Below are 27,858 nucleotides of genomic sequence, written 5' to 3' on the forward strand. Positions count from 1 at the left end.
AGTACTAGCATAAAATCATTGAAAAATGTATCAGTGACTAAAAACACTTTAGCCTTGGGTTCTATAGACTAGTGACACAAATTTCCTGGTAGCTTTTGAGACATTCATAATCTTAGGCCACTCTTTTAACTGAAGCAGGTTCTGCCTTCTAACAAGATTCCAAGGAGATTCATATATATGAGCATGTTTTAGAAACCATGTCTTAAAACAAAGACACTACACATTCAAAATTATTTGTCTTCTCAAATCAGTCAACTTTAGCATTTATTTTCAGAGTAGGGATAATAATTTATCTTGTTTTATCACTTTTTCTCTCATTGTGGATATTTTATGATTGTCCTACCCTTTATCTGAGGCTGTCCTCAGTGAAGAAAAAGGCAGCTGTGTAGACCAATTATCTAACACCTGGCAATAATTAAAATCATGGGAGAGAGAGAAAAAAAAATAAAAGAAGGTAGGTATAAGAAGTAGACAAAACTGACCGAAGCAAATTGCAGCGGGCATAAAGCCAAGAGACAGTCAGAAATGGTGACATAATTAAAAGTAGAAAAGCTGGCTGAAAGAGGAGTGTCAAGGATGAGACGTGGTACCTGTGCTTAGAGATCCAGGAAGGATGGTGGTAAATCAATCACTGCAGCAGCCAGTATGATCATCTACTGGGGGAGTCTTTAGATTGATGCTGGGGAGTGGGCATGACAAAGAAAAAAGCATAGCAGTGCAAAACTGTTGATACTCTCTAATTCTTTTTTAAATATTCTTGCTCTAATGAAGCATTTCTAGTTTTCATGAAATGTATGTGATCCTTTCTTTCTTTTTTTTTTTTTTGATTTCAGTATTTAGTAATCAAATCTGTGAAGAAATGACAAGCATAGGAAAACGGGTCGTAGAATACAACAGAGAGTACAGAAAAGGACTCATACACTTATAACTTGACTCTCAATAGAGCCATCAAGACAATATTGTTGACATAAGGTTATTGCATAATTCAAATGCTGATTTCTGTGCCCAGTTTATCTGGTTGCAATTCTTTTTTTTTTTTTTTTTACATTTTTTTCTCCTTTATTAATTTATTCTTGTTACATCTCAATGGTTATCCCATCCCTTGTATCCTCCCATTCTTCCCTCCCTCCCAATTTCCCCTTATTTCCCTCCCCTATGATCCTTTCTTTTTCTTTTTTTTTTTTTTTCTTTTTTTTATCAGGGACTATTCTTCTAATCCCTTCCATCTCCAAATTGTTCTGACTATTGACAATTACAGTTCCTTAAGCTTCTTAAATTCTCCTTCCAGGTGAATATACTGTAATGACAGCTCATTTCCACTTGAAAAGAAAAATTGGGTATTTTGTGATTCAGACCTATCTGCCTTGCATCATGACTGTCATTCTCTCCCAAGTGTCATTCTGGCTTAACAGAGAATCTGTTCCTGCAAGAACCGTGTTTGGTGAGTGAACGCCTGCAGTACAGCACATTTTGTTCAAAGTGTGCTTCCCAAAGTTTCTCTTTCTTGATGCTTGTCACATCAGTCAGTGCCTTGTGATGTGTAGTGCAGAAAATGTTGGTTCTGGTTTATATATGAGAAAACAGAGGCACAGAGCTGTAAACTGTAATCAGTACCGCATGGTTAGTAAGTGAATAAATTATTCAAATATGTTGGAACTACAATTAGTTATTTGGGCTTTTAAAAAGTTTTTTATATTATTATTTTTTATTTAATCACCCTGCATTTTAACATTCATCTCTATGCTAACAGAGGAAGGTGTGGGCTTTTTTTTTCTTTTTTGAGACTTTAATTTGGAATGGGAGAATATTATGTTTACACATCTCTTACATTATTTTTCTCTCTTTTTAATGAAGAAAATTGGTGCTTTCAGTTCAAAAACAAGAAAAATATTGAGCTAGACTTTCTTTACCTCCATTGGCACATTTGATTTTCTTAAATAAACACTGGTAATGGAATTTTCAAATTTAAAGTAGAGAATATCACACTTTTAGGCTTTCTATATTTATTTTGGTTTTATTTTGAAATGAAGAAATGTAATCTATGCATTTTACATGAGAGACAGAGGAAGTCACTCACTTATGTAGTATATTTGATATAACCGCCTCCTGCCCTTTGCAGCATTGTTCTACCTTGTAACTGAGACTGGCTGCAGTGTCCTTAGGGCTAAGATTGCAGGTGCACAGCACCAAGACCACTTAAAATTCAAGGTCTTAAAACAGTGCAGGAGAATTTGATGACTTTTTCCTTCTAGCATAGAAAAGGCTAAGCATATCAGGGAGTGGTGGCATAAGCCTTTATTCCCAGCACTAAGGAAAACAGAGGCAGGGGGGATCATTATAAGTTCCAGACCAACCTGGGTAACAAAGCAAGTCAAGGACAGCAAAGGCTACACAAAAATCCTGTCTCAAAAAGAAAGAAAGAAAGAAAGAAAGAAAGAAAGAAAGAAAAGAAAAGAGAAAGAAACAAAAACAAAACAAGAGAAAAAGGAAAGGCTGAGCAAATTCTATAACAAACAGATTATCTTCGTGTCTTTTGTGTATGGGGCACTCTTAATCATTTGTGAAAGTGTTGTTGAGAAATTACTTTCAGTACTGGCCCAGTAACTAGGAAAGAAAAACACACACAAAATATATCGCCTGCATCCAGGTGGTTGATTTGTAGACAGAAGAAGATATCTAAAGGACAGTTACAATGTAGGATGAAGGTTTTCCTCCAGTGGCATAGCATACTGATATAGAAACCTGAACGGTTATTCTCTTAAGTTGCAGTCAATGAGTAAGATGGTGATTTAATATTTGAAATATGTCTTAAAGTGAGTAGGAATGACTTGAACAGATGGGCTTGGCAAAATCATGGTCAAGGAGAACGGAATGTTCAGTAACGTTAAGGAACGAAGAGACACAGTGTGTTTGGTGATGACTGTTTCAGTGACTGACAGTGGAGATAAGACAGAGATATAGTTAGAAGCCTTAAGGAGAAGGGCATTACCGTTCATCTTAGTAGGATGAATCTTCAGCTGCAGAAAAGGCAGGCTGTTACAGTGCTCTGATGTCATGATATTGGTGAAATCCTCAGGAAAAAAATGCTTGCTATTCAATATATGCTATACATGTTATTTTGATAACTGCTTTGCTAAGTATTATTGACACATATAAAGCAATATATAACTAATACACATCACTCAGTGAGTACATACAAATAAAGTATGTACATGAAATGCAATGCTCATTACCTTTTTCCTTCCTCTGAACTTTTTTCTCATTCCTATGAGTGTTTGGGCACTTAATATAAGTTCCGTTTTCTTCGCAGAAGTTATCCATATCATACAACATTGTTAGTTATAAACATTATGTTTCATGGCAGATCTCTAAAATGTGTTTATATTGTTTAAAGTTATCATTTTTATGATTATTAATATATTATTTGTAAATTAGAAAAATGGTACTGTTATAGCAGCTGAGATATAAGAAATAACAAGAGGCATGGGGCAAACTTAGAGAGATGTTTAAGTATTCTAGCAGAATAAAATGATGTTATTAATAAAGAATGAACAGGAAAAAAAGAATAAAAATGAATGTTTGTTAGGGAAAAGGTCCAGGGGTCTAGATAAATATGCATCAAGATTGTAGAGAAAGTAAAATATAAGATAACATTTAAGATAAGTTTTCTTTATTTATTTAAGTGAATAATGTTGTCCATAACAAAAGCAAAATGAGCAGCATAGAAAAGTTAGGAAAATGAGTGTAATTTAGGTTATGTAGATTTAGTTTTGAAGTTACTGGTAATATCAGCGTTTGGTCCAGTTGGGTGAATGGTTGCAGTATACAGAATACAAATGAATGGCAGGGCTTGTTGCTTTGCATGGGAATCATTGGGTAACTGGCAACAGAATTCATGGATCTAGAATTTATATATACGATAAATTAGTTAGGAGAACGTGGGAGCAGTGTAGTGAGATGTAGAAACCTCTGAACACTCCATAGAATGGTCCTCCTGCTCCTCCTCTTCCTCCCTTTCTTCCTTCCCTTCTTTCTGTTTTTTGAAAACCAATTTTGATTTTTGTTTGTGGTTGTTTCTCCTTTTTGAGAGACAGGCCTGGGAAAAGGGGAGGAAGCATGATGTTGAGTGTGTATTAAGGTGAGGAAGATCTGGGAAGAGCTGTGGGAGGGCAAATAACATGATCAAAATACACTGTGTAAAAATTAAATCAAACTTTAAAGAAATAAAAGGCCAAGGAAAGAAAATGGAGAGGCATTTTTACTTTTGATGTGTATACCTACTTGTATTTGTGTAAAAAATTTTAAGGATGACATTTATATCAAGATTTATATACAGAATCAACTGTAGCTTAAAATTGTTAGTATATGTTTATATAAGGTCAATTATGTTTTCTTTGTAACACTATTACATGCGATCATTAATTCTATTGTGTTAGAAACCATTGAAGTTGTTTACACAATATGGTTTATAAGTTGATTATTTTCCAAACACATACTTTGTTCAATATATTGTGTAAGTATGTGAAAAATTAGATTAGCTATAGTCTATTAATGCCCATAGTGTCACTCTTGTAGTGCATGACAGAGTTCAACAAGAAGCAGACTTCCAACCTTTCTCTTTTGGTGCTTTGTAAATGTGTATAGATAATGACACCAATCAAATCTCATCACACTTAGATTTGAACATGTGTCACTCACCATCTGGAAAGTAGATGCTCATTGCTCCTGACAAAGGGCTAGGAACCACATGACAATGATGAATTTATACCAAATAAGGATACCAAATGTATAGCAAATAGGAACCATTGTTCTACATGATATGACGGATGGATACCAAATAAAGGGGATGTAATACATGACTTACAACAGTGAAGAATTCCCTGATGTTAAACTCACTGTATATTTATACACAATAAGAGGAAGAATATATTCCATTCTAAAAATCAGTAGTTATTGTAAGTACAAAAGAGTGAAACAAAACCACATAAACTATCCAGGAATAAAACTATAAAGAGGATATTTATAAAGCAAGGGTATGTTAAAAAATAGAAGAACATTTCAGAAATGGAAACAACATGAACAAAGACATGGGCAAAGATTCCGAAAGTAATATGAAATACTAAAAATGCAGAATAATAAAATGCACACTGAAAAGATAGAGAAAATAAAAGAAATCACTATTCTACAGAAACAGTTATGAACTTTTGTCAAGTACACATGGAATATTATACAGTACAGATGAGATTTTGAGCTACAAATCTCTTCTCAAACCAGCAAAGTCGTTGAAATCATTCCAAGTATATTTTTTAAAATATATCAATAATATTAGCAAGAAAACTGAAAATATGTGGGAATGAAACAGTCAAGGAACCAGCTGTACAAGCAGTAAGCCACTTAGGAAGTCAGAGTATGCATAGAGACAATAATCTGCAAACAGTGTAGCAAGGCTTAATCATAATTGTAGAATGCAGTGAAAATAGTTCTCATAGGAAAATTCATAGCAATTCATGCTTATATTAACAAAGATAAAAGAGAATTATACTCACATAAACATAAAAATACAAAATTAAAGTTAATAATAACCACAATAACCACAAAAAAAACTCTTTAAAAATAAAGATGTGGGAAGTTTAAGAAGCAATTCACATTTGGGGAGCTGCTAAACTGCATACCCTGAATACTTAGCAAATCAATTTTATTCCTTCTCAAGTCTCTGATGGTGTTGAAGACCAGATAGTTTAGTTTTGCAATTAAGCATATATATATTGACTTTATAGAATGTAAACAGACCACATGAAAATTAAATGACAAGTCTACACCAACAAATTAGGTAATATCAATGGGATAGATTTCTAGAAAAAATCAAATTAACTTTAAAAACTTTCAACAGATTTAAAATAAGTAAGTTAAGTGAATAACCATACACTTCAAATAGAGAAAATTTTAGTACCAAATGGATCTAATTGTTAATTCAATCAAGGTTTCCTGGATTTAGTATCAGCCTTCTTCATGACAGAATAAATGAATGTTGAATTTGAACACCAGATATTTCTCAGAATTAAGATACTGAGGTATGTATTTTCAGCTTTGAGAACTACTGGATTATAAACAGACATGTTTCCAGAAATACTCATGTTAATGACTTCAAAAGTAAGGTTGCATGACTTTCAAAGAACAGACATTGGTAATGTTTATGTAGAATAACTATATATTAATGGAAAAGAGAACTTGTAGGATAGATTAGACACACCACAGAAATTTTTATAATCATATAATATATTGTATAAAATAAATAATACTTTATTTGTTCACTAGAGATTATAATGAAAATTACATTTTATTAATGTCTGTATAAGGTTTTCATGGCATAAAACATAAAACATGGCATAAAAACATGAAGATTTTACAGGAAACATGTACAAAATATCCATTTAAGTAGAAATGTGATGAGTACATCTATATATATAATATACTATATAAAATGACAATAAAGCATACAAATATTTTAAATGGTTGGCGCTAAATGTGAAATATAAAATTAAAAAGCAAAACTATAGGAGCTTGGAAAGGCTAAATGTCAACAGAATGGTTGCCAAACACACATAGAGGACCTGAGTTCAAATCCCAGAACTCATGTGTGGGGTGGGTGGAAGCAACATAGGCATGATGGCATTGTTAATCCCAGCTCTGGAGAAGCAGAAACAACAGGGTCCCTTAGGCTTTCCAACACCAGCAGAAGGCCTTAATTAGCAGGCGCAAGGCCAGCAAGGGATCCTATCTCCAAAAAAAATGAGAAGAAGTGCAGGGAGATGGCTCAGAGCGTAAGGGCACTGGCTGTCAAGCCTCAACACCTGAAGTTTATCACAAGACACAGGAAAGAATAGAGCTCCTGCAAGTTGACCTCTGACCTTTACAGGGCCGCCATGGCACTGGCATGCACATGCACACACACAAACAAACAAACCCACACACACATACACACACGTTTGGAAAATTTAAAAATAGGAAATCTTCATGATATATCACCTAATTTTGACCTCCACACACATGCGCATATATGCATGCACACCTATATAAACGTATGTACCAACACACACACACACACACACACACACACACACACACACACACACACACACAAATGCACACATGAGAGACAGAAGACAGGCAGACAAGAGAGACCAAATAATGTATAATTTTCAATATTTATGTATAGATGTAAATACTAAAAGCAATTTTCTTACAAACGGATGCTGTTAAATGGTAAAAGCATTCTTGGCAAAAATTCTAAAAGTTGTTCTTTGTGATTAATATAACTCTGCAGGATATATGTACACAGAGACACGTGAAGGACGTAAAATGCTGCACTGAGCTTCAACACTTCTCTCCCACACCCCATCCTTCTTTCACTGTTTGCTGCTGGCGTGTATGGTCAGTATTAGTCAGTACTGGTCAGTACTGTTCCAGAGGCTTAAGAGAGATCGTTGGACAAAGCCAAACACGGTTGCCTTTGTGAGGAAGCTTTTGCTCCTTCTTGTTAATGTAGGAAGGTACTTGAGGAAACTTCCAACCTCTTCCCTTAGGTGCTATGCTTTCAAGGCCCTCGAGGTTGAACCGTGCCTTCATAGTACACAGACATCACTTCATAGTACAGCAATTTTTTTTATGTGAAAGTATTGAGGGGTGCTTTCAGATGTTGACATTTCTTAGAGCTTTATGTGAATAAGAAAGAATTATGAAAGAAATATGATACTGCTTTTTACTTACATCTAGATAATTGTTAGTGTTAGATATATGTATGGAATTATTGCCCTTGAAATTTTAAATTTGTATTATATAGAGAGAGCTTCTTTAAAGACTAAAATGGAATAAAGAGATCCATTGGGTATAGGTGTTAGTGCAAAACATAAAATTAAAATGGCTAATTACATAAAATTCAATGTATTTGTGTTTATGTGTGTGAGAGAGGATGTGCTGAGTCTATGTGTATGTATGGTTTTTTTTGTTTGTCAGCGTGTGCTTGTTAATGCTGTTAGGTGTGTAATTATGTGTGAATATATGTTTGGGAATGCAAATCCTTTGAGTGCTGTCCTTGCCCTTCCACCTTGCTTGAGACAGTCTCTTTGCCTCTTATGACAGTATGCTACATTATAGATGCTATGCCATTGTTTCTGGCCCTTGTATTGCTTTGATCGATCCAAATTCAGATAACCATGCTTGCTTTTAATGACTGAGCCATTTCCACAACCCAGATTCAAAGAATTTTCAGTGTGTCATGTAAATTTTGAGTAAATATAAAACCAAACTCCAAAGGAAATATTTGGATTGCGTATTTTCCTCCCTAGTACTACGGATTCAGTTGGCTAAATGACTTTCATAGCACATAACCCAAATACAATGCCTTGAGCGCACAGAGCTACCTTTTTTTGTAAAGGTAGTTCACCAACAGCCTGCCCAATGCCCTTGGCCAAATAAATGCACCTCACAGAGCTCTTCCCAATAATCTTTAGTTTTCCACTTAACCTAAACTTACAACCAGAAGATCTGAGAAATTGCCTTGCTGAGTAAATATGTACTATATTATTTTGGGGTCGTTTACATATTACATTATTTGCCAGTATATTTTGTCAAAGCTAAGATTCATAGTTGTTGCTATGAGGCTTGCAAAGTGACGAGGAGTGCTTACTCTTTAGAATACATAGCATCTTGCACAGGCCTGCCCTGTTGTTATTACTGAGTGACTTCTGGGAGGTTTCTAAGCTCCTCTGTATTTTAATTTAATCTATTCATAAAACTATGCTAGTAATAATTTGTCCTTAGAGATGATCTTAGGGGAACAGCATTATACAACACCCTCATCTACATGCTTTCACAGAATTACTGTGATTCTGGCACAGGATAAATGCAATGTATCTGCAGTGGTTTCTGACACAACTTTCTTCTTTATATCAACACACATGTAACATGAAGCCACCTCATTTGAGTTAGAGTGACAGTAGTTACTTTGTGAGACAGCATCTCTGAGGAACCATAAACTCTGGAGATCTGGAAACACTAGCTCTGGGCTGGAATTCAACCTCTTTGACATCTGATATACAGGGTTTTCATTTGTTTGTTTGTATCCGTTGTTTTGTTTTGAGAGTGCCTGAATCATTGACAGTCCTTTATTTGGGTGGAGTGCAATAGTGTGAATTCAGTTTTAGTTCGGAAGTACAATTTAAGTCAATTCAAGCAGCAAATTTCCTTCAATACAAGTATTAAAATCCAATTCAAAGAAGGAAATTGAGTTCAACTTAAGTCATTGCCATTGCATTTGCTTCACTCTTACTAACTATTGGCCTGTTTAACATCCTTAAGAAGCAACACTTTAGAAATGCATGCCTTATAAAAACGCCGTCATTGAATCTTACTTGTTTGATATAGCTCCTGTGCTCAGAATGGATACAATCCTCCTAGGAAACAATTGAGTCACAATGAAACCATGAATCTGTGCATTTTACGTCACCTTAAATGTGGAAAAAGAGGTATCCTATGAAGGAAAGGAAAGTTGGAGCCTGCTTTAGAGGAAAGAACCATCATACATCCTTATGTTTTATTCTTACATCTCATTTACATATTACTGAACTTGGCCATGCCTTGGCCTTTAGCTTGAATAAGAAAAATGAAACAGCTGAAAAAGGTCCTACCTGGAGTCTCAGAGCCTCGTCTCCTTGAGCTACTAGGGTGGAAAGTTGACTACCTATGGTTTTGTGTAGCCAAGCCTCTTCTCTAAGCATTAGAATGCATCCTTCTCACTTGCTTAAGATTACCTTTGCAGTAACCCTTTACCATCTCTGACACCATCACTGTATTCCATATTTAGACATCTCTAATAGAAAAGCAATGACACAAAGTTAAAGTTATCTTGTTTACTATGGAATTTGTATATTCAAATCACATCTATTTGCATGGAATCTGTAAAAGCATAGAGAGAATGGGGCTTCTATACTGCTTTAAAAAAAAAACATAGCTATGTAATCCGCATCACCAGAACAATGGTAGAACTAAAAGATTATTCCATTATAACTTGTGAGAAAATTCATTATTTGGGCAGAAAGCATTTTAGTAATGACATAATTGTAATTTTCCAAACACATCATGCTGATATGAAACAAGGAAAGGTGTAAACACACACACACACACACACACACACACACACACACACGCACATGCACATACACACGTACATGTGTATATCTATTTAATGAAAACCAAGTTACATTGTAGAAAGAATATTACACCAGTAATGAAGGTATCCTTTGTTAATATGACTACATTTCTAGTTAGAAAAATCCATTGAATTTCTCTATACTTTTTAGGCTTGTTCCACTCTAAAAGGAAACACACGCTATCTCCATTATGGAAATGCTAGACGGATACATAAAATAATGAATGAATGACCAACTTGTATTTCTTGTATCTATATATCTACAAATTCTGTAAAGGAATACGGTTCGAGAAGTATGGTGATGGGTAGTACTTAGCGTGACAAAACAAACTAAGTATTGATTACACAGTGTTCATATGTGTGTGTGTTTATATGTTCATTTTTTAACAAAAGAAAAATAAGGTGTTTTTAAATGAAGAGGGAATCATATTCTTGCATAAGCAGCTCTTGACTGAATCAAGTTGTATATTTACAATTTTATTTACCACCAGTTGTAGGCTTATACTTTTTTATTACCAGATGGTCAAAACCGTATTGCTCACCTTATCCACCTTGCTTTCCTAGCTGGTATATATGGGCACATTAATTTGAAGACTGTGGGTGAGGGCAGCCAATGTTAGTAAAGAGCTCTGTAGAAGCCCAAGGCAAAACAAACAAACAAGAAAAAAAAAAGAAACCCCACAACTACAAAAGAAAACAGAAACCAACCAACCAAACAGAAAAACCAAATATCAGAAAAGGAAATGGGGAATGAGAAAGTTACTAATAGAGACTTCAGTTTCTGCAGCTAAGCAGTTGGAGCTGACTTATTAGGCAAATGATAATTTTTCCTGAAATTCACAAGAAGAAGGTGCAGAGGAAGTAGACTGTGTGGGTGATATGGGGCATGAAAACAATGAGCATGAAGACTGTACACGGCAGAGATAATTTCGGAATTTATTCCAGATTTTTGTTTTCCAAGAGGCACTGGCTGCACAGTGCTAACAGGAGGCATACCTGGCATCTCAGAATTGACTTTGGCACAAGGCAGTACATGCTAATCAGATGCAAGCTGCCAACCCACCAGCCGCCGTTCTCCCTGCTGCTGTCACAGGCTCATCCCAGCCATCCCACTGCCAATTAGAAAAGTGACTGAGGCAAAATGGAATAATAAGATATGGCAAGGAAAATTAGAGAGCCCCTGAGTTCTAGCTCAGGCTGAGGCGAGTCCGCAGGACTACAGGTAGCCTGCCTAAGCTTTCTCAATGGAAATGATTATCACTTATTTTAGTGGGACCATACAAAGATGATTAAAAGCATATGCTGTTGTTTAGTTTTTCCATTTTGTCTTAACTTTGTATTAATATTGAGATTTTGAGAAGTCTTTGCAAATCTTGACTTAATATACTCAAACATTTAAGACATTTAAGATACTCTTATTTTTAGCTCAGAAACAACAGTAAAAACAGCATGGTATGAACACCCTATTTCTACCACATGCTGAGTTGGGTGTGTGAAATTTATTTGTTGTTTACTCCCACAACAATTTCCTAGTTAACATTGCCATAATATTTGCAGCCAAGAAAACTTATCCATCGAGCTATTCCAAGGCCCTATAACTTCTGTAAACTTCATGTAACACCTTTTTACTCTCAAGTACCAGGTTGACACAAAAACATATATATGTGTGTGTGTGTGTGTATGTGCGTGTGTGTATGTGTGTGTGTGTATTCTTTGTGAGAATTGTATATACTAAAAGTATGTCAGAACTTGAGGACAACACTAAGATCTAAGCTCTCATCATCACTGTTTGTTATCAGCAGATGAATTTTGAGGAATTTTGTGTACCTTGGACTATAGGTGAAATTTTACTATAAGTGGACCAAGACTGATATAATATGTCTTAACATTCTCATCTTCCCTGCCCAAATAGAATGGTTTACATTTTAAAGCAAAAAATTCCTGGTTAAGCTATCTCTAAGCATGTAACTGCTCAGGGCTGGGTCCTCACAGGACTTGGAGGCAATGCTATAAACTGAACACAATCTGATTACTGTATTAACTATGTTCTCAAGACATTTGCCCAATAATTTTCATCTCAGAAGTTATCTATGAAATCTTTACAATTTTACAGAGTGTGAGAGGAAAACTGCAGATATTTATGATGTTTTTTGTTTGTCATTTTGTTGTTGTTGATTCAGGCTTTGTTGTGAAGAGCAGGTAAGCCGTGAAGGAAGTCATCTCTAGATTCAGCCTCCAAAATATCCTGTTTTCTCATTTGGAGTAATTTGACTTAGCTTTTGAAGTGGAGCTTTTGTTTTCAGCACTTATACTTTGAAATTATATTTAGAGAATAATAGCTTCTCTATTCTGGTTCTTCCACTATTTTATAGGTGCATGCCATTATTAAAGTGTGATCTATTTACTTTTTCTACAACAAAATTTTGAATGTATATTTTTGAGTTTTAATTCTAAAAATTATAAAAGCTTCTAGTTATGTTCAAATGTGTCTTATCATTTCAAATAGTTTCTAATTCGGTGATTTTTGTGATAAAAGTTTCCTAATACATTATTCATCACAAATAACATAATATCTTCCCAGCTAAATCACCTTAGGGATTTATAAAAAGTCTCCCAAATGATTAACATTTCAATATTCAACCTGCATTTTATAGCAATGCAATTTACAAGAATGAAATAGAGAATGGATTTGGGAACAGTGGGGAATATGCACAGAAAGGGCTTTGTTTGGTCTGCTATTCTCTTATTTTCTTATTGTCATAGTGCCAAACATATGACTTCATCATAAACTCAAGAAATCACAGTATTACTGTGAGACTTAGCAGTAGTCACACCAAGTTTGACTGCATTAGGTGAAGGAAAACCGATAACTCAGGAATCTGCTGTTGACTCTTTTTATATCCAGCCTGACCTTGCCTTAATGCAGTCAGAACAATCCTCATCTCAGAAACCCTCAGGTTGGGTGTGAACCATGTCAAAGTTTTCAACAAGGTGCACTAGGAGTTGCCAGGTTATGTTGGCAAGAGCTTTGTCTGTAGTGCTGATGGCATTGCAGGATCCAAATGGTTATCAAGTTATGCCTAATTAAAGAGCTAAATTGTGTCCTTTGAGACATCTAGGGCCTGAGTAGGTCAGCCATGGATATCAAGGGTTTAATTAATCCAGAATTACAGAGTGGTTTTGAAAAGAGTCTCAGATTTGAAGAAACAGTGGAAGAATGGAGAAGAGAAGAGGAGAAGTTTCTCCATGCTCCTTTCTAATGATCCATGGTAAATCCTTCCACCCAATGGAAAATGAACAACTGAAAAATAAAATGACTAGGTCTTTTTGGAAGCCATGTGTATAGTTCAATGTTCTTTGGTTTTTCTCAGTCTACCACTAGATGGGACTCTTACATCCTTCCTTTGCATTCTCAGCATCTTTATCCACCATTGATCCAGGGGGAAGGGCTTCAAAGCCTAATAAACAGAAACTATGGAAATCTGAATTAAGCAGATTCTGCATGTCATTTACCTTTGTCATTGAAAGTCTGTAAAATGGAAAATCCAATCAGCATTGTGGAGACAAAGTCAGTGACCTACAGTATGAGAGAAGGAAGACAGAAAGGAGAGTCTTATAGTTGTTAGGTAAGCGCATGTCAGACATACGTGCTTATACTATCCAGCCCAACGTTAAAGAGAGCATCAGTTCCATTTTCCAGGTAGAAAAGTTTACTGTGGAGAAGCTTCAGGTGCTGTGCAAAGGCCACCATTTTCTGTAACTTAAAATGCCTTTTTATATTTTGATGCAATTAAGGCTCCATGTCATTCTACAGAAGTAAGAAGACTCGAAACCCCATTCACCCTTAATACCCATTTTCCCCTTGCCATCTCCCAAGCAATTAAAACAGTTCTGTTAATTCTATGTTCTTATCATAATAGAGGCCCTAGAGGCTTCAGCAGTAAAATGAAATGTTAGAAATTTATACTTATAACTGATTTTGAAAGAAATTGCCTTTTTACATTTTTGGTAAAAAAGGTGGAGTTTTTTTAACCTTATGTTGTTTTAATTTTTTGTACATACATTATATTATCTTTGTCAGCTAATGCATTAAAGATAATCTCAGAAATTATGTCAATGGTACATTAACGGATGAAAAGAAACACAAAAATACTTTTTTTCTGCATCTGTTTGGCTAAGAAGTTTGACTTTTGCATGTGCCTTCCATCTGTCTGTGGTTGCCAACAGTCTGAAAGCACCCATCTCTCCGTCTCTGACTCTCTGTCTCTCTAACATATTATAACTCAATGAAATTCAGTCTTGCATGTTTGCTCAGGCTTCTTCTTAAGACTAAGATATCAGTACACAGTGGCGTATTAGAATATCTGAGCATCCTACTTAAATTTTCTGGCCACATTCAGATATTTGTGAATTTTCCACACCATTAATACTTACAGTAGCTGACTCTTTAATTCTCACAGGTTGCTTGTATTATGTCGGTTCGTTACTTTAGTAGGCTTTTATGCAGCTTTTCTGATTACAAATCAGACCCAAATACCCAGAACAAAACAATATATCCCAGAAGTAAATGACAGGCATCCGACTAATAATAGGGATCTTATTTTTAAGATCCTGTGTTAATGCCATGAGGCTCAGCTTCCCATTTCAACACTGACATGTGCAGAGTTTGCAATCTGTCTTTCCTATTCTTACAACAAACTAGAGCTGAACAAAATGGAGACTACGGTGTCTCCTTGCATTCACAAGAGAGCCAAGATGATGGAACGGGAAGAGTGTCATCCCGAATTGTGGAAAGGCAGGCAAACTCAGAGTGACACAGCCAGCAGCTCCTACCTGGAAGAGAAGCCGTGGGAGCCATATGCTGGCTGGAACACTGTCACGGTAATTTTGATGAATTGCTTGCGCCTGAATCTGCATTAGTGCGAGAATGAGAGATTTATCAAGCTGTGACTATGAACCTTTACTAGATACTCAGGAAAGGTCTGAGAAATACAGCCAGGGTCAGGGCAACTAATAATTCTAAGCTTTTCCCAAACCTTCACCCAGAACAAAACCTTCAGAAGAACAGACTTGATTGGCTAGAAATTCTCCCTGGTGATAGAAATGAAGCTTTCTCTATCCAGTTCATGTAGGTTTTCTGACTTAACCAGAAAAAGATGATGGTTTACAGTCTGGCAATAATGGCATCATGGAAACTTAATGAATGCTGTAGTCAGAGCATCTAGGACAATAGAGAAACATTTGTGAGTGTTGTAACACGGGACACAGGTCCACCAGAAGTGAGATATAGTCAGCAGGTCAAAAAAAAGCGAGAGCCCTCCCTTTACCCTCTCCTCACACCATGCCTGGACTTTAACAATATGTCTGTGGCTTATACCTGAAATAACTGAAAGACACAGACCTTCTCTGAGAAGGAACATTAAAGGAATTGAAGGTCTCTAAGATAGATAAATAGAACACCCAGGAATTCATTTCATAAGTACAGCAGGCATTATTAACACAGTAGAGAAAACGTTAAATTAAACTAGAACAATTAGTATAAATCCTACAGTGTAAATCTGCCTCAGCTCCCATTCCCCAACACATTACAGTTTTCAGTAACAGCAACAACAACATTGCATGATATGACCAAAGGTAAAATAAAAACAGAAACAGTAGAGACAAGACCAACACTAAAACCGTGATTTAGCAGGATGGGAAGTATAAACTGTGTTTGGTACAGACATTTAATATTTAATATTTAATGGATCTGCCGGTAAACACACAGGACAAGAAAGGGCTGGGTAACACAGGCAGAGGAACGTAACTGGGTAGTAATCAAAACAAAACATGGATTTCATTGTGTGCATGCGTGAATTCCCAAGAACAAAGAGCAAATTTAAAAGGCAACAATAGGGACTATTGAAATTAAAAGACAGTGTGGAAACAGAATTCAAGGAACAGGTTCAGCAGTAAGATGTCTAAAAATAAAAGAATGGTAAATATATATATGTATATGTATATGCATATATATAATTACCAAAGAGTAACTCAAACAGAAAAATAAAGCTAAACACTAGTTGGTGAATCACTACAACTTCAACATATATTAAATATTTATAGTTGGAACATAAAAAAGAAGAAAGTAATAAGAATAAATTAATAAAAATTATTATTAAAAAATAAAATAAAAAAGAAGAAAGTAAGGATAATATAAAATAAACACTTGAGATAATAATGACTGAAAACTTAAGGATATTAATTATAGGCCAAACCACAGAGACCAGAGCAGAAAGCCTTGATAATCAGAATGAGTACAAATGTATGAAGAACACCCAGAGATCTGGGCATGGTGATTCAAACTCTCAGCCCCAGAGAAACGGAGACTGAGGAGCTCACAGAATGTTTATCCAGCTTAGTCTGTAAAGTAATCTGGACCAGCCAAGACTACATAGTAAGTATGTATCTATCTAAGAAAAAAATCTTTAAATCTATCTATTTAAACTACAGTAAACTAAAGGCATTTATAAAATCTTTAATGGGGTTAAAGAAGGAAAATGGTAATCACCAAAAATAAAAGTAAAGTCATCACTACTGTTGTAGACAAAGTATAAGAAGTAATCTGTAAGTCGAGCTCTGGTGTCAAGGTCGGGCTTGAAATCACCACATTATCTTTTGTTCCCTGTGTCCTGTTACATTGCTCCTGATGGCCTAGTTTCTGTGTCCTGTAGTCTTGAAAATGTTACCTATTAATGCAGTAGATTTTTAAAAACCACGTTACTTTTTACCACCTGTTTCTCTGCAGTAGCCTTGCCAGTCCTGCTGGTCTACACAGACGAACCTATTATCGGTTATCAAGCAGCTAGCCCAATTGTAGTATACGACATACATTTGTTTTTACTTTTTTTGAGAAAAGTTTTCTTTGTGTAGCCTTGTGTATTGTGGACTCCAGTGATCCACCTGCCTCTGGCCCCCTGAGTGCTGGGATTACAGGTGTGCCCCACCACTCCTGGTGAATTCTGATTTTGCCCCCCAGTTCACAAAAAGTTGGTATTCCTTCATGACAGAAGGTATAGATTTATATTTGCTTGTTTGTTTGCTTGTTTCTTTGTTTTTCAAGTCAGGGTTTCTCTGTGCATGCTTGGTTGACCTGGACTCCCCTGTAGACCAGGCTGACCTTGAGCTTAGACAGATTCATCTGCTTCTGCCTCTCCAAGTGCTGGGATTACAGCTGTGTGCCACCGCGTCTGACTAGCTATAGGATTCTTGATATTATGCTAATAACTACATAATTTTCCATTATCGATCACTAGGGGAGTAGTATAAATAAGTATTGATATATTCAATAACTGTCCAGTAAGTTTCTACCCTCTACTAGATACCTTTTTATTTTTGAAGAGAAGACAGAGTGTAACCTATAGAGTGCACTGAGGTGTAGACTTGTCAAATGCGTGCACAACCTGAGCCAAACAGGAGGAGAGAGAAGAATGTACAGGACAGGTCAAAGATTATCTCATGGAAAAGAAAGCAAGGGACGCACTCATAGCATGGCTTCTATAGAGACCGAGAGCCTTTGTTTTTTTTTCTTGACTTGTGTGCTCACAAGGGCCTACAAATGTAGAATTCAGTAACTATTATTAATAATTCATTGCATGCAGAAATATGAATCATCAAAATATAAAAGGGGAATGTGTGCCAGAGGAAAGAATACAGGTCAAGCAAAAGCATGTGCATTTACCTACACTGACAAAAATACGTATGCCTCTGCACTTGATCCTAAAATCTGAAATTGCTGTCATTTAGATTGTGGACACTTTCACTAAAAAGAGACCTTTGAGAAGCAAAGTGTTTTTAGTCTGGAAATGAGTTTTGGCTATAATAAATTTGTGACCTACTCATAAAAGCCAGGTGAATAACATGTCATCCCCGAAGGCATGTTGTGGCTCCACAAGACATAAGTAGAACCTTCTAGATCATAATTGTTTCTGTGTTCTCACAACTAAGTTTTACAACAAGGATAAATGTCTAAATTTTACCTAAGATATAGAAGGCTCAGCGTCTTATTGGACAGGTATAGGGAGCCTTAAGTTACCTTTCTCAGTGTGGCAGTAATGTGTTCCAAACGTTATTATGTTAAGTTACAGTTGTAACCTTTCTCAGTGTGGTAGTAACGTATCATAAACATTATTATGTTTGGGAAAGGATTGAGTATTGTTTTGCCACTGTAATGAAAAAAGAAACAAAACACTTTTCAGACTCTTATTACTGCCAGTTCTACTAGTAGCCAGCAGGTGGTATCAAACAATTTTATATTTCTCCTGTTGCAGTTTTTGCTTCTGATTATTCAGAGTTCTTTTTCCTAACTTGTACTACACACACCAACCGTCCACCCTATCTATTCCTCCTTCTCCCTCTCTGTCTTTATCTCTCTGACTACCCTTTCTATCCCACCTCTATCTGTCTGCCTATCACTTTCTCTCTGTCTCTGTCTCTCTGTCTCTCTCTGTCTCCCTGTCTCTGTCTCTGTCTGCCTCTCTCTCTCTCTCTCTCTCTCTCTCTCTCTCTCTCTCTCTCTCTCTCTCACACACACACACACACACACACACACACACACACACACACACACACAAGTAGTTCTGCATTATTTTTATTATTTAATTTCGTGAATTCACCTACCAGTTACTCCTTCTTCATATGCACAGGTGTACCTTTTCAAAATAGAAGACCCAGCTTCACAATGTGTTAATTCATTTGGTCTCAATAACAGGACTATTAGAAAGCACAATTTTAAATCTGCACTCTAAAAAAAATAAAGAAACATTAAACAAAAGAAGCAGTGAAAAAATCCTCCAAGGTCACAGGTCACAACTCAGACATCTGGTAGTGGTGACTCACTCTTGGGTGATACTGAAACTTCTCTCTGTATTAACTTATATCCTTTATCTTGATCTAAAATGATCTTATCCCCTAACCGACTAAACTTCATTGTAAAACTAAACTATCTGGTCTTCAACCCTCCTCAGCGACTTAGGAAGGGATAAAACTTAAATGTCTGAGTGAACTGGTAGTGCCGGTTGGGATCTTCCAGAATGAACAAAGGACTGAGGCAGTTTACTGCCTGAACATTGGTACTGAATTTCATTCAGAAACTTAGACACAACAAGACAGGAAAGATGCTTACTTCAAGAATGACAAATACAAATAGCCAAATCACTATGAATGTAACATTTATATAACTCATGATTGTCTCATGGTTCTCCCTGCTGTATGTAGTTTGTTTTATGCAAGCGTAACAAAATAAATGTACATGTTAAAAATACAACTACACATTTCAAAAAAAAAAAAAAAGAAACTTCTGTCTGATTTGACTTTCTATAGTCAACATATATTTTAGCCCAGTGCCTAGGGTTGCCTTACATAGAGACCATTTACTCTACTACAAGGAGTAGAATAGCAATTCAACATAGCAATATTTTATGAATATTTGTACTGTTACATAAAATGAAAACAGGATATACAAGAGGTAGGGGTTAGATGTGAACTTTGTCATCAGTATTGCCCACATATTCACATACATGCAGAGATTTTAAGGATGAAGCACTTTAGGTAGTGGTCTTTATGTGTTACTGAGAAAGAGTTAGTTCTTCCAATGGAGATGTGCACTGTAGAGGTCACACCAAGTTGAACAGGAGGAACACTGAAATAATGTTATGGGAAACCTCATTTACACAGTGCATGATGAGCTAGCAAGATTCTGTGGTTGGAAGACACTGCAAAGTTTTCTGAGCTTTCCAGAGAGTGCATCTCTTCTTAATGTTCAGCTCTTTCTGTTTCCGTTGTAATGAGAACCATCTGGGTTGAACCATTAGACAGAAAAGCTGGCATATGAACATCTTATCCTCCTAGTGAAAAGGGGAAAAGGGAGAGATGGAGGAAGGGCACGAGGAAGGCACTTTGCAGATGAAGCTAGCAATGTCCTTGTCAAATTCAGAAACCTTTTGAAGTAAAATAAAAGGTATATATGGAAAAGATTTGAATATGGTAAAAAAGCTCTTGTCTGCATGGCAGATTCTCGCTGGGATCAGATGCCACATTGTATTCACTTCAATAAATGCATCTGACACTGGTTTTTATCTTTGAGTACCAGCTTTGAAACAAAACTGAGCTTATGGTCCTCAGTCATTTGTACTTAAATTATTTTTAATTTTAAAAAATTAATGGAAGTATAATTACACCACTTTCTCTTCCCTTTCCTCCCTCCAATACCCCAAAGCCCCCTGCCTCTAAGCTTTCTCAGACACACCCCACTTCCTTCATAATTTGATGACCTCTTTTATGTTAATTATTGTTATATATATATATGTGTGTGTGTGTGTGTGTGTGTGTGTGTGTGTGTGTGTGTGTGTGTAATTTAGTAGCTACAGGCTTTTAAATACAGCGTGACTTATTTCCAGTCTTCATTACGTAACCAAAGAGGCCTCATCCTTAGGAAAGTCCAGTTTTCCTTCTCTTAACATTCCTTAGTTGCCTGTAGTTCTTTGTCTGTGGGTAAGTCCCCTTTCACCTTCATGTCAACACAATGTCATTGTCATTACGGAGTCTTGTTTAGGTGCCGGTATTGTTGAGTTATTGTAGATAAAGCTTAATTGTCATTTATAGGAGAAACAATCTCACTGTTGACTTTCTGTTTCTCTTGCTCTTACACTCTTTATACCTGCTCTTCTGTCATGCTACCTAAGCCTTATGTGTGGGAGTTGCCTTGTAAATGCATTCCCTAAGCCTGGGTTTCTCATGATCAGTTGATGTCCTAATTATGTCTGGCTGTGGTTTTCTATAAGAGCCTCCATTTGCTGCCAGAAAAAGCTTCTTTGATATGGGCCAAAAGAAATACTTATCTGTGGGTATAAGCATAGTTCTGGAAAGCACTTAAACACTGTGGTGGTCTATAAAATGGTGGTAGTATATTTGTCTCTAAAAATCCACCACTGCACAGTTCCTAGGAGTTGGTTAAGTTTCTAGGATCAGCATTACTTTCCTCTTATTGGGCACGCCTGAAGTCTAAATGGCAGCTGTCAGTTGCTCTCAAGACATGTGTGCGGCTATTGCACCCTTAGGGTTAGCCGACCATGCGGGTTATTGTTATAGTCCCTTATTGTGTTAGCAGGTTAGAATTTTTGATGGATTCGGTCCCTTTGCAGCTCATATAGTACTTTCTGGGACTATGGAACACAGAGTGCAAGAAAGGGGCTCTCAGATGACATTTAGGGCAAATATTCTGAGTTCTGTGTTTGAAATATGTGGTATCTTCAGTAATAGAGGCTTACCTTCAATCTGTGACAGCCAAAGGAAACAACCATTGTGTTTTGTGAGTTATGTAGATTACTCTGACCTATAATTTGAAGGGCAATTTCTCATGACTGGTACTAGCGGTTTTGTTAGTCTACTGCTCTTGTATGAAGTATTGGCAGCCCATGTGGCATACATATATATTTAATTATGAACATGTAAATATGTATTATGTATTAATGTATTATATACTTAAATAAATGAAAACTATGATTTCTTAAGTCTTTATCTACATCTGTAGAGTTATTTGTACTGCTTCCTCCTTCTTCTGATTTTGATTTTCTTCTCCACTTCCCAATTAAATTCCTGTCCTGATTTTCCCATTCTCCCACTTTATAGCACCTTTACCTACTCTCTATTTAATTACTCCATCAGATCTCCTTTAATTTAAGGAACTTTTGCAGTAACTAAAGTGTTTAACATTAGTGAATATTAATATATCCATTAATTGTGAGAACTCATAATTAATTGAAATTAAAGATGTTATTAAATGCCCCCTTTGAAATTAATTAATTTAATCAAATTTAAAAAAACAAAAACACCCAAGAAGCAAACAAGCAAAAAGCAAAGTAAACTACTGGAAGAAAAAAATTATGAGAATTAATAAATTTCCCTGAGTATCAATTGCCACAGGTGAGTAGTGTTATCCTCTTATAACCTACACTTGAAGATTTTTATATATTACTCTATTTATTTAATTGTTCTAATGTTTAATATCTATCTAGTTAGTTATTTATATATATTTGAGTGTTTTGCCTATTGTTTGTACATGCATCACATGTAAGTCTAGTGCCCGTGGAGGCTAGAGAGATGTTTGACTTCCTTGGAACTGGAGTTACAAATGGCTGTGAGGTGGTATGTTGACGCTGGGAACTGAGCCCATGTCCTTTGTATGAACAAGTAGTCTTAACCACTGAGCCATCTCTTCAGTCCCTCTGCATTTTTTTAACAACACAAAGAGGAAATGGGAAAAATGAGGATAGGTTGTCTAATTATACATACATGCATACATGTGTGAGTGTGTGTGTGTGTATTTATGTGTATTTTTTTTTCTTAACTGGAGATGAACCACATGGGTGACACAAAAAGTTAGACAATATACTGAAAAATCCGGTACGAGGCACGAAACATTTCCCTTTGAGTTATAGATTGGATCAGTAACAATGTCAATGGGCTGAAGTGGAAGGAAATATTCTTAAGTGATGCTACCCACAGACAAAACACTACAGACACCAAAGGAACCTTCAGGGAGGGAAAGTTAGTCTCTTCCATGGATGACCTCCTAGTTGCTCATCCAATTCAGAGTGATCGACCCTTAAATGATGGACAACCAAGTCACACACTACTATATTTAGAAGCATACATGTGCACACGCACGTGTGTGCATGTACATATATGTGTGTGTGTTTGTGTGTTTGTGTGTGTGTAGTGTGTGTAGTGTGTGTATGTGTGTGTGTGTGTGTGTGTGTGTGTGTGTAACAATAATGGTCAAAGAAAGCATCAATTTAAGATGGAGTGAAGTGTAGGATATGAGAAGATTCCGCGGGAGGAGATGGGGAAAGGGAGGGAGAGGGAGAGGAAGAGGATGGAAAAGAAGTTATATTTTATTTAAAATTTTAATAAAAGAATAAAACAAAATTGAATCAAATAGAGAAAAATATGTGAAAATCAAATTAGCAAATGACATTCAGCTTACATTTTACTATAACAATGATAGAGTCCATTTGTTTTAAAATAATAGAAATATGTAGATATATGTAATAACGTAAAAAAGTAGAACAATATTAAATTAGGTATATTTCATTTCTACTTTCAATTGGGATATTACATTCACCTAAAAAATAATTGCTGTAATATCCTGCCTGATTTATTTTGCTGAGTTCATTGAGACAAATCTGTATCAACACAGAAACACAATAAGTTTTCATTACATTTAATTAGCATAATTTCCTTAACCATAACATCTGATGGACAAAATTGCATCTATTTTCTCGTTGCCACTATGTTCTGTTGTTCATACTGTGGGGAGTTAATAATTTTTCAGTGTTTCTGGCAAGTAAATGTCAATTTGTGAGTTTTTCTTTCAGAGAAGTGTCCACATGGTTGTCTTCCTGAATTATGTAATCCATGTCATTTTGTTGTATTGGTAACACAGACTTATGAAACTATTATTATATTATGAAAAAATAAGAATTAAAAATAACACTCACATACAGTGAATCAGACTTTGCCCTAAGTGAGCACTTACCTTTTATCATGTAATACTGCAATAATTACAAATTATATTTGCTTCCTACCAGAGAAAAAAGGACTAAACCTTTTATATAACTTTCGCAAACAGCGGATACAAGGTTAAGAAGTCTGTCTGCAAGGACCTATCTCTCTGTTAACTAATGGCCTACATGACTTTGTTCTATCAGAAAGAATTGCAGAGTCACAGGGTATTCTTTTCAAAAATTTGGGAGAGGTGACATCCGCAAACAATGAAATGGAGTTCTGAAATTATACCTATTCATAAAAACCATTTTCAAAACTGACATTTTTCAGGACTTTGGAAATCAGCTAGCTGCAGCAATGCAGGGTGTACTTATTTAAGGAAGAAGTAGCTGAATCTTGTTGATAGTAAAAAGCTGCAAGGTGTATAGCCTCATTGCTCATATCCCAGCTAAACATAAACCATAGAAATAATAGTCTGCTGGAGAAAGTAAAACAGAGAATTCAAAGATAGTGAGAGGGAAGGAGAGATGACTATATGGGTAAAGTCCCTGCTGTAAGATAATTTGACTCCAGATGCCTATCTACAAACAGGGTGTCTGACATCCCACTGGTGGGAGGCAGAGACAGAAAGATTTACAGGGGGTCACTGGCCAATCAGATTTGTCGTTTTAGGTTGCAGGTTCAGTGTGACACCCAGTCTCAAACAAGTAAGGTGGAGAGAGTTAGGGGAAGACACCTAAGGTATCTTCATAGTGCATAAAGAATATCTGCACATGGGTGAATACACGGATACCACACACACGCGCGCGCGCGCACACACACACACACACACACACACACACACACACACACACACACTCCTATTTACACATAAGAGAGTATTAGCTTGTATGGACTTTATGGTGAGTCCCTGGAAGACCACTTCAAAGGTGGGTACTTGTTTCCACCTAAAGTTTCTTCTATGTCAGAGTTAGAATCTGGTGGGTGAGGATATCCAGTGAGCTCACTTTTAGGCAGAGGTTTGAAGGGTTAGACTTCACTAAAGCAACAAAAGAATATTTGGAGCAAACCATGGACTGATCACAAATATTGTGAGAGGAATCAGGAGAGTTGCACATAATAATTGTGGAAAACACTACTTATTGGGTCTATAAGGTCACATACTGCCAGCCTTATATGTGTGTTTAGGAGACACCTGGATAAACCCGATATTCTCATTTCTGCTTGACCTTAAGACTCTGCACAAACAGAACGTGTATGCCAGAGTAGAATCATAGGATTCGTCTTAAAATGTGATAATACTGTGTTTATGTATATTAAACTACACATGAAGCTGCTTGGGGAAGACTAAATTGTTTCTGCTTTTAGGCGATTAAGGAAGACTCTCTGTGCATTCATAAGATAGATGTCTATAAAGCTCGCAAACACACACCAGCTGTCTCAAACTAAGACATGAATAAAAAGGCATAGATGATATTAATACAATACACTAAAAACCAAAAAAAGCAAAACTGATGTTTGTCATGAAAGAAGCACTCCATATAATTATCATTTAATAATTGTGAATACATAGGGAGACCAGAAGACACTGAGATCTTATCATATTCAATATGCCAAAAGAAAGACTGTCACCCAGTAAATCCAAGCAATCAAAACTAAATTTAATAATTTAAGCAAAACCCATATTCTTCTTAGAATAATAACAAAGTAAAACAAGTGTAAAATCTGTAAAATAAATATGTATGATGTGTCAGATTTTATTCTTAGCATCTACTTACCCTCAGATATGCAAAAGATGAGTAAATCTTGTCATTAGCAGACCTTGAATAAAGTATCATCAAACTAATTAAAATGTGCTGGAAAATAACTCAAATCCACAGGGAAAAACACTATGACCATTGCTGTATGAGCAAATGTAAAAAATAGTAAAAGTATATTTTCCTTTGTCATTTTTGTTTTACTCAGATTTTGCAGTGAAATACAATGAGAGAATTATATATGTATGTAAAAAAAAAGCAGACATCTTATCATTTGTGATGGAGTTACAGTAAGCCAAAATGTGTATGCTGCTGATATTTAGTTGGCATTAATATAAATTATATTATTATAAATTTTGTTGCCAAAGATAACCACTAAGAAAATATTTGAAAATGCAGTACTAACAAATATCTGTTTGTTCTGTTTCTTATAACAAAACAGACATCCATGTACTTTATAATAAAGAGCATTCACTTTTGAAGTCTGAATGTCTAAGATGAGATGGGTCCATTTGCTTAGCGTCTAGTGAGGGCCTAATGGCATATGACATCACAACAGTTAAGAGTGCTTCTTGAAAAAGTCGATCGGGAGACAGGAAGCCAAGGCTATTCCAAGATGTGCCTTGAACTTTCTCTCTGCTGTGAGAAGGACTTGCATTCCCTCTCTTCTCCCCTCCTTTCTCTTACTGTCTGCCTTTGCTATCTTACTCTCTTTTTCCCTTGCTGGCTAGAACTCAGCTCAACTCCCCATGCACTACTATAACGCATTCGTGAGTAGCACCCATATACTCCAGTCACTGTCAAACTGGCCCTTTCACCAAAAGATCCCAACACTTCAACCATCTGCAGCTTCCAGGACATAAAATTTGGAGTATGCTGAAATAATATCTAAACTGTAGCATAAAACAAAACAAAGGGAAATTAATGTAGCAAACAGTATTGGAAGATGTCTTTCCATTTTTTTATTGTGGGTATATGTATACACATAGTCATGTATTTGTACGTGTTCATTTGTCTACTTGAGCAAAAATAGTAAGAGAAAATATCCATCAGTCTAAAATCAATATATTGCTCTGAAACAGTGTTCTCCTATTATAAAAAAAATGTGTTTTCCCTCTTTTAAAGGATTTTAATTACACTTATTTATTATTTACTTGTGTGTGTGAAAATGTGCATATGCACAAATAGCATAGGTTGAAGACCTTTATGCACTGAGTCATCTTGTTGGCTTTATGAATGCATTTTTAATATTAACATCAGCTGGTGAGATCAGTTTATTTTCCAGCCTTTTCTTTCTCTTCTCACCACCATATTTTTTGCATTTGCTCATGGTTGAATGGAATAATTGCTACTTTATACTAGGGATTTTATTGTACATGAGGGGAAAATGTTACCCTATCCTAAGTAAAAGTTAAACATAATACAGTCCCCAAGTCTTCAAACTATAAAAATTTGGCTTACATTTCCTTCACTATTCATTACTGAAGGAAGTCAGGACAGGAACTCAAGCAGGCCAGGAGCCTGGAGGCAGGAGTTGACACAGAGGCCATGGAAGACTACTTACCACTTACTGCCATGCTCTTCAACATTCGCTCAGCCTACTTTCTTATAGAAGCAGCATCACCAGCCCCATGATGCCATCACCCACATCAAGAACTAATTAAGAATGTGCCCTAAAGGCTTGTCCACTGCCAGAATCCATGGAGGCATTTTTCTTTTTCTTTTAAATGTATTTATTCATCTCTCATATACTGCATTGCAGAGATGGAGTCCGCATCTCCTCCCAGCCCCTCTTCTCTCCTCAGCTTTACACCATAGCAAGTCCTCCTCCATTTCTCTTCAGAAAAGAGAAGGCCCTTCAGGGATATCAATCAAACACGGTATAACAAGTTACAACCAGGCTAGGCACAAGCCCTGATGTCACCGTTGGACAATGCAACCCAAGAGGAGAAAAGAGTTCTGCGAGCAGACAAAAGAGTCAGAGACCCACCTGCCCCCACTGCTATGAGTCTTACAAAGATGCCAAGCCACCCAACTATAACATACATGTAGAGGACATAGCTGAGCTCCTGCCGGCTCCCTGATTGTTGCTTCATTCTCCGTGAGCCCCTATGAGCCCTGCTTAGTTGATTCTTTGGCCTGGGTTATTGTGATGTTCTTGACCCCTCTGGATGCATTTTTAAAATTTAGGCTCACTTCTGTCAAACGACTTTAGTTTGTGTCTAATTGACATACACCTATCTAGCACATCTTCTTGACCCTTGATTTTTTGGTGCTGTTGATAAGACCAGTGGTCTTGCCCATGCTGTGTGACTGTGGTATTATTAAGCAACATTGTCAAGCCATTTACTT

General features: G+C 36.2%; 1 protein-coding gene across 2 annotated transcripts in view; it reads left to right on the forward strand.

Moving 5' to 3' along the window:
* The window catches only part of GABRA2 (gamma-aminobutyric acid type A receptor subunit alpha2), a 124,416-nt gene that overhangs the window by 81,418 nt on the left and 15,140 nt on the right, over window positions 1-27,858 (forward strand). For both annotated transcript variants that reach the window (XM_084797283.1, XM_084797284.1), the window contains exon 8: window positions 1,289-1,441. In XM_084797283.1, coding sequence (XP_084653409.1) covers window positions 1,289-1,441 — 153 coding nt within the window. The remainder of the gene's footprint in view (window positions 1-1,288; window positions 1,442-27,858) is intronic.

This window comes from Acomys minous (assembly GCF_964271855.1).
Source record: "Acomys minous genome assembly, chromosome: 10".
Classification (NCBI taxonomy): Eukaryota; Metazoa; Chordata; class Mammalia; order Rodentia; family Muridae; genus Acomys; species Acomys minous.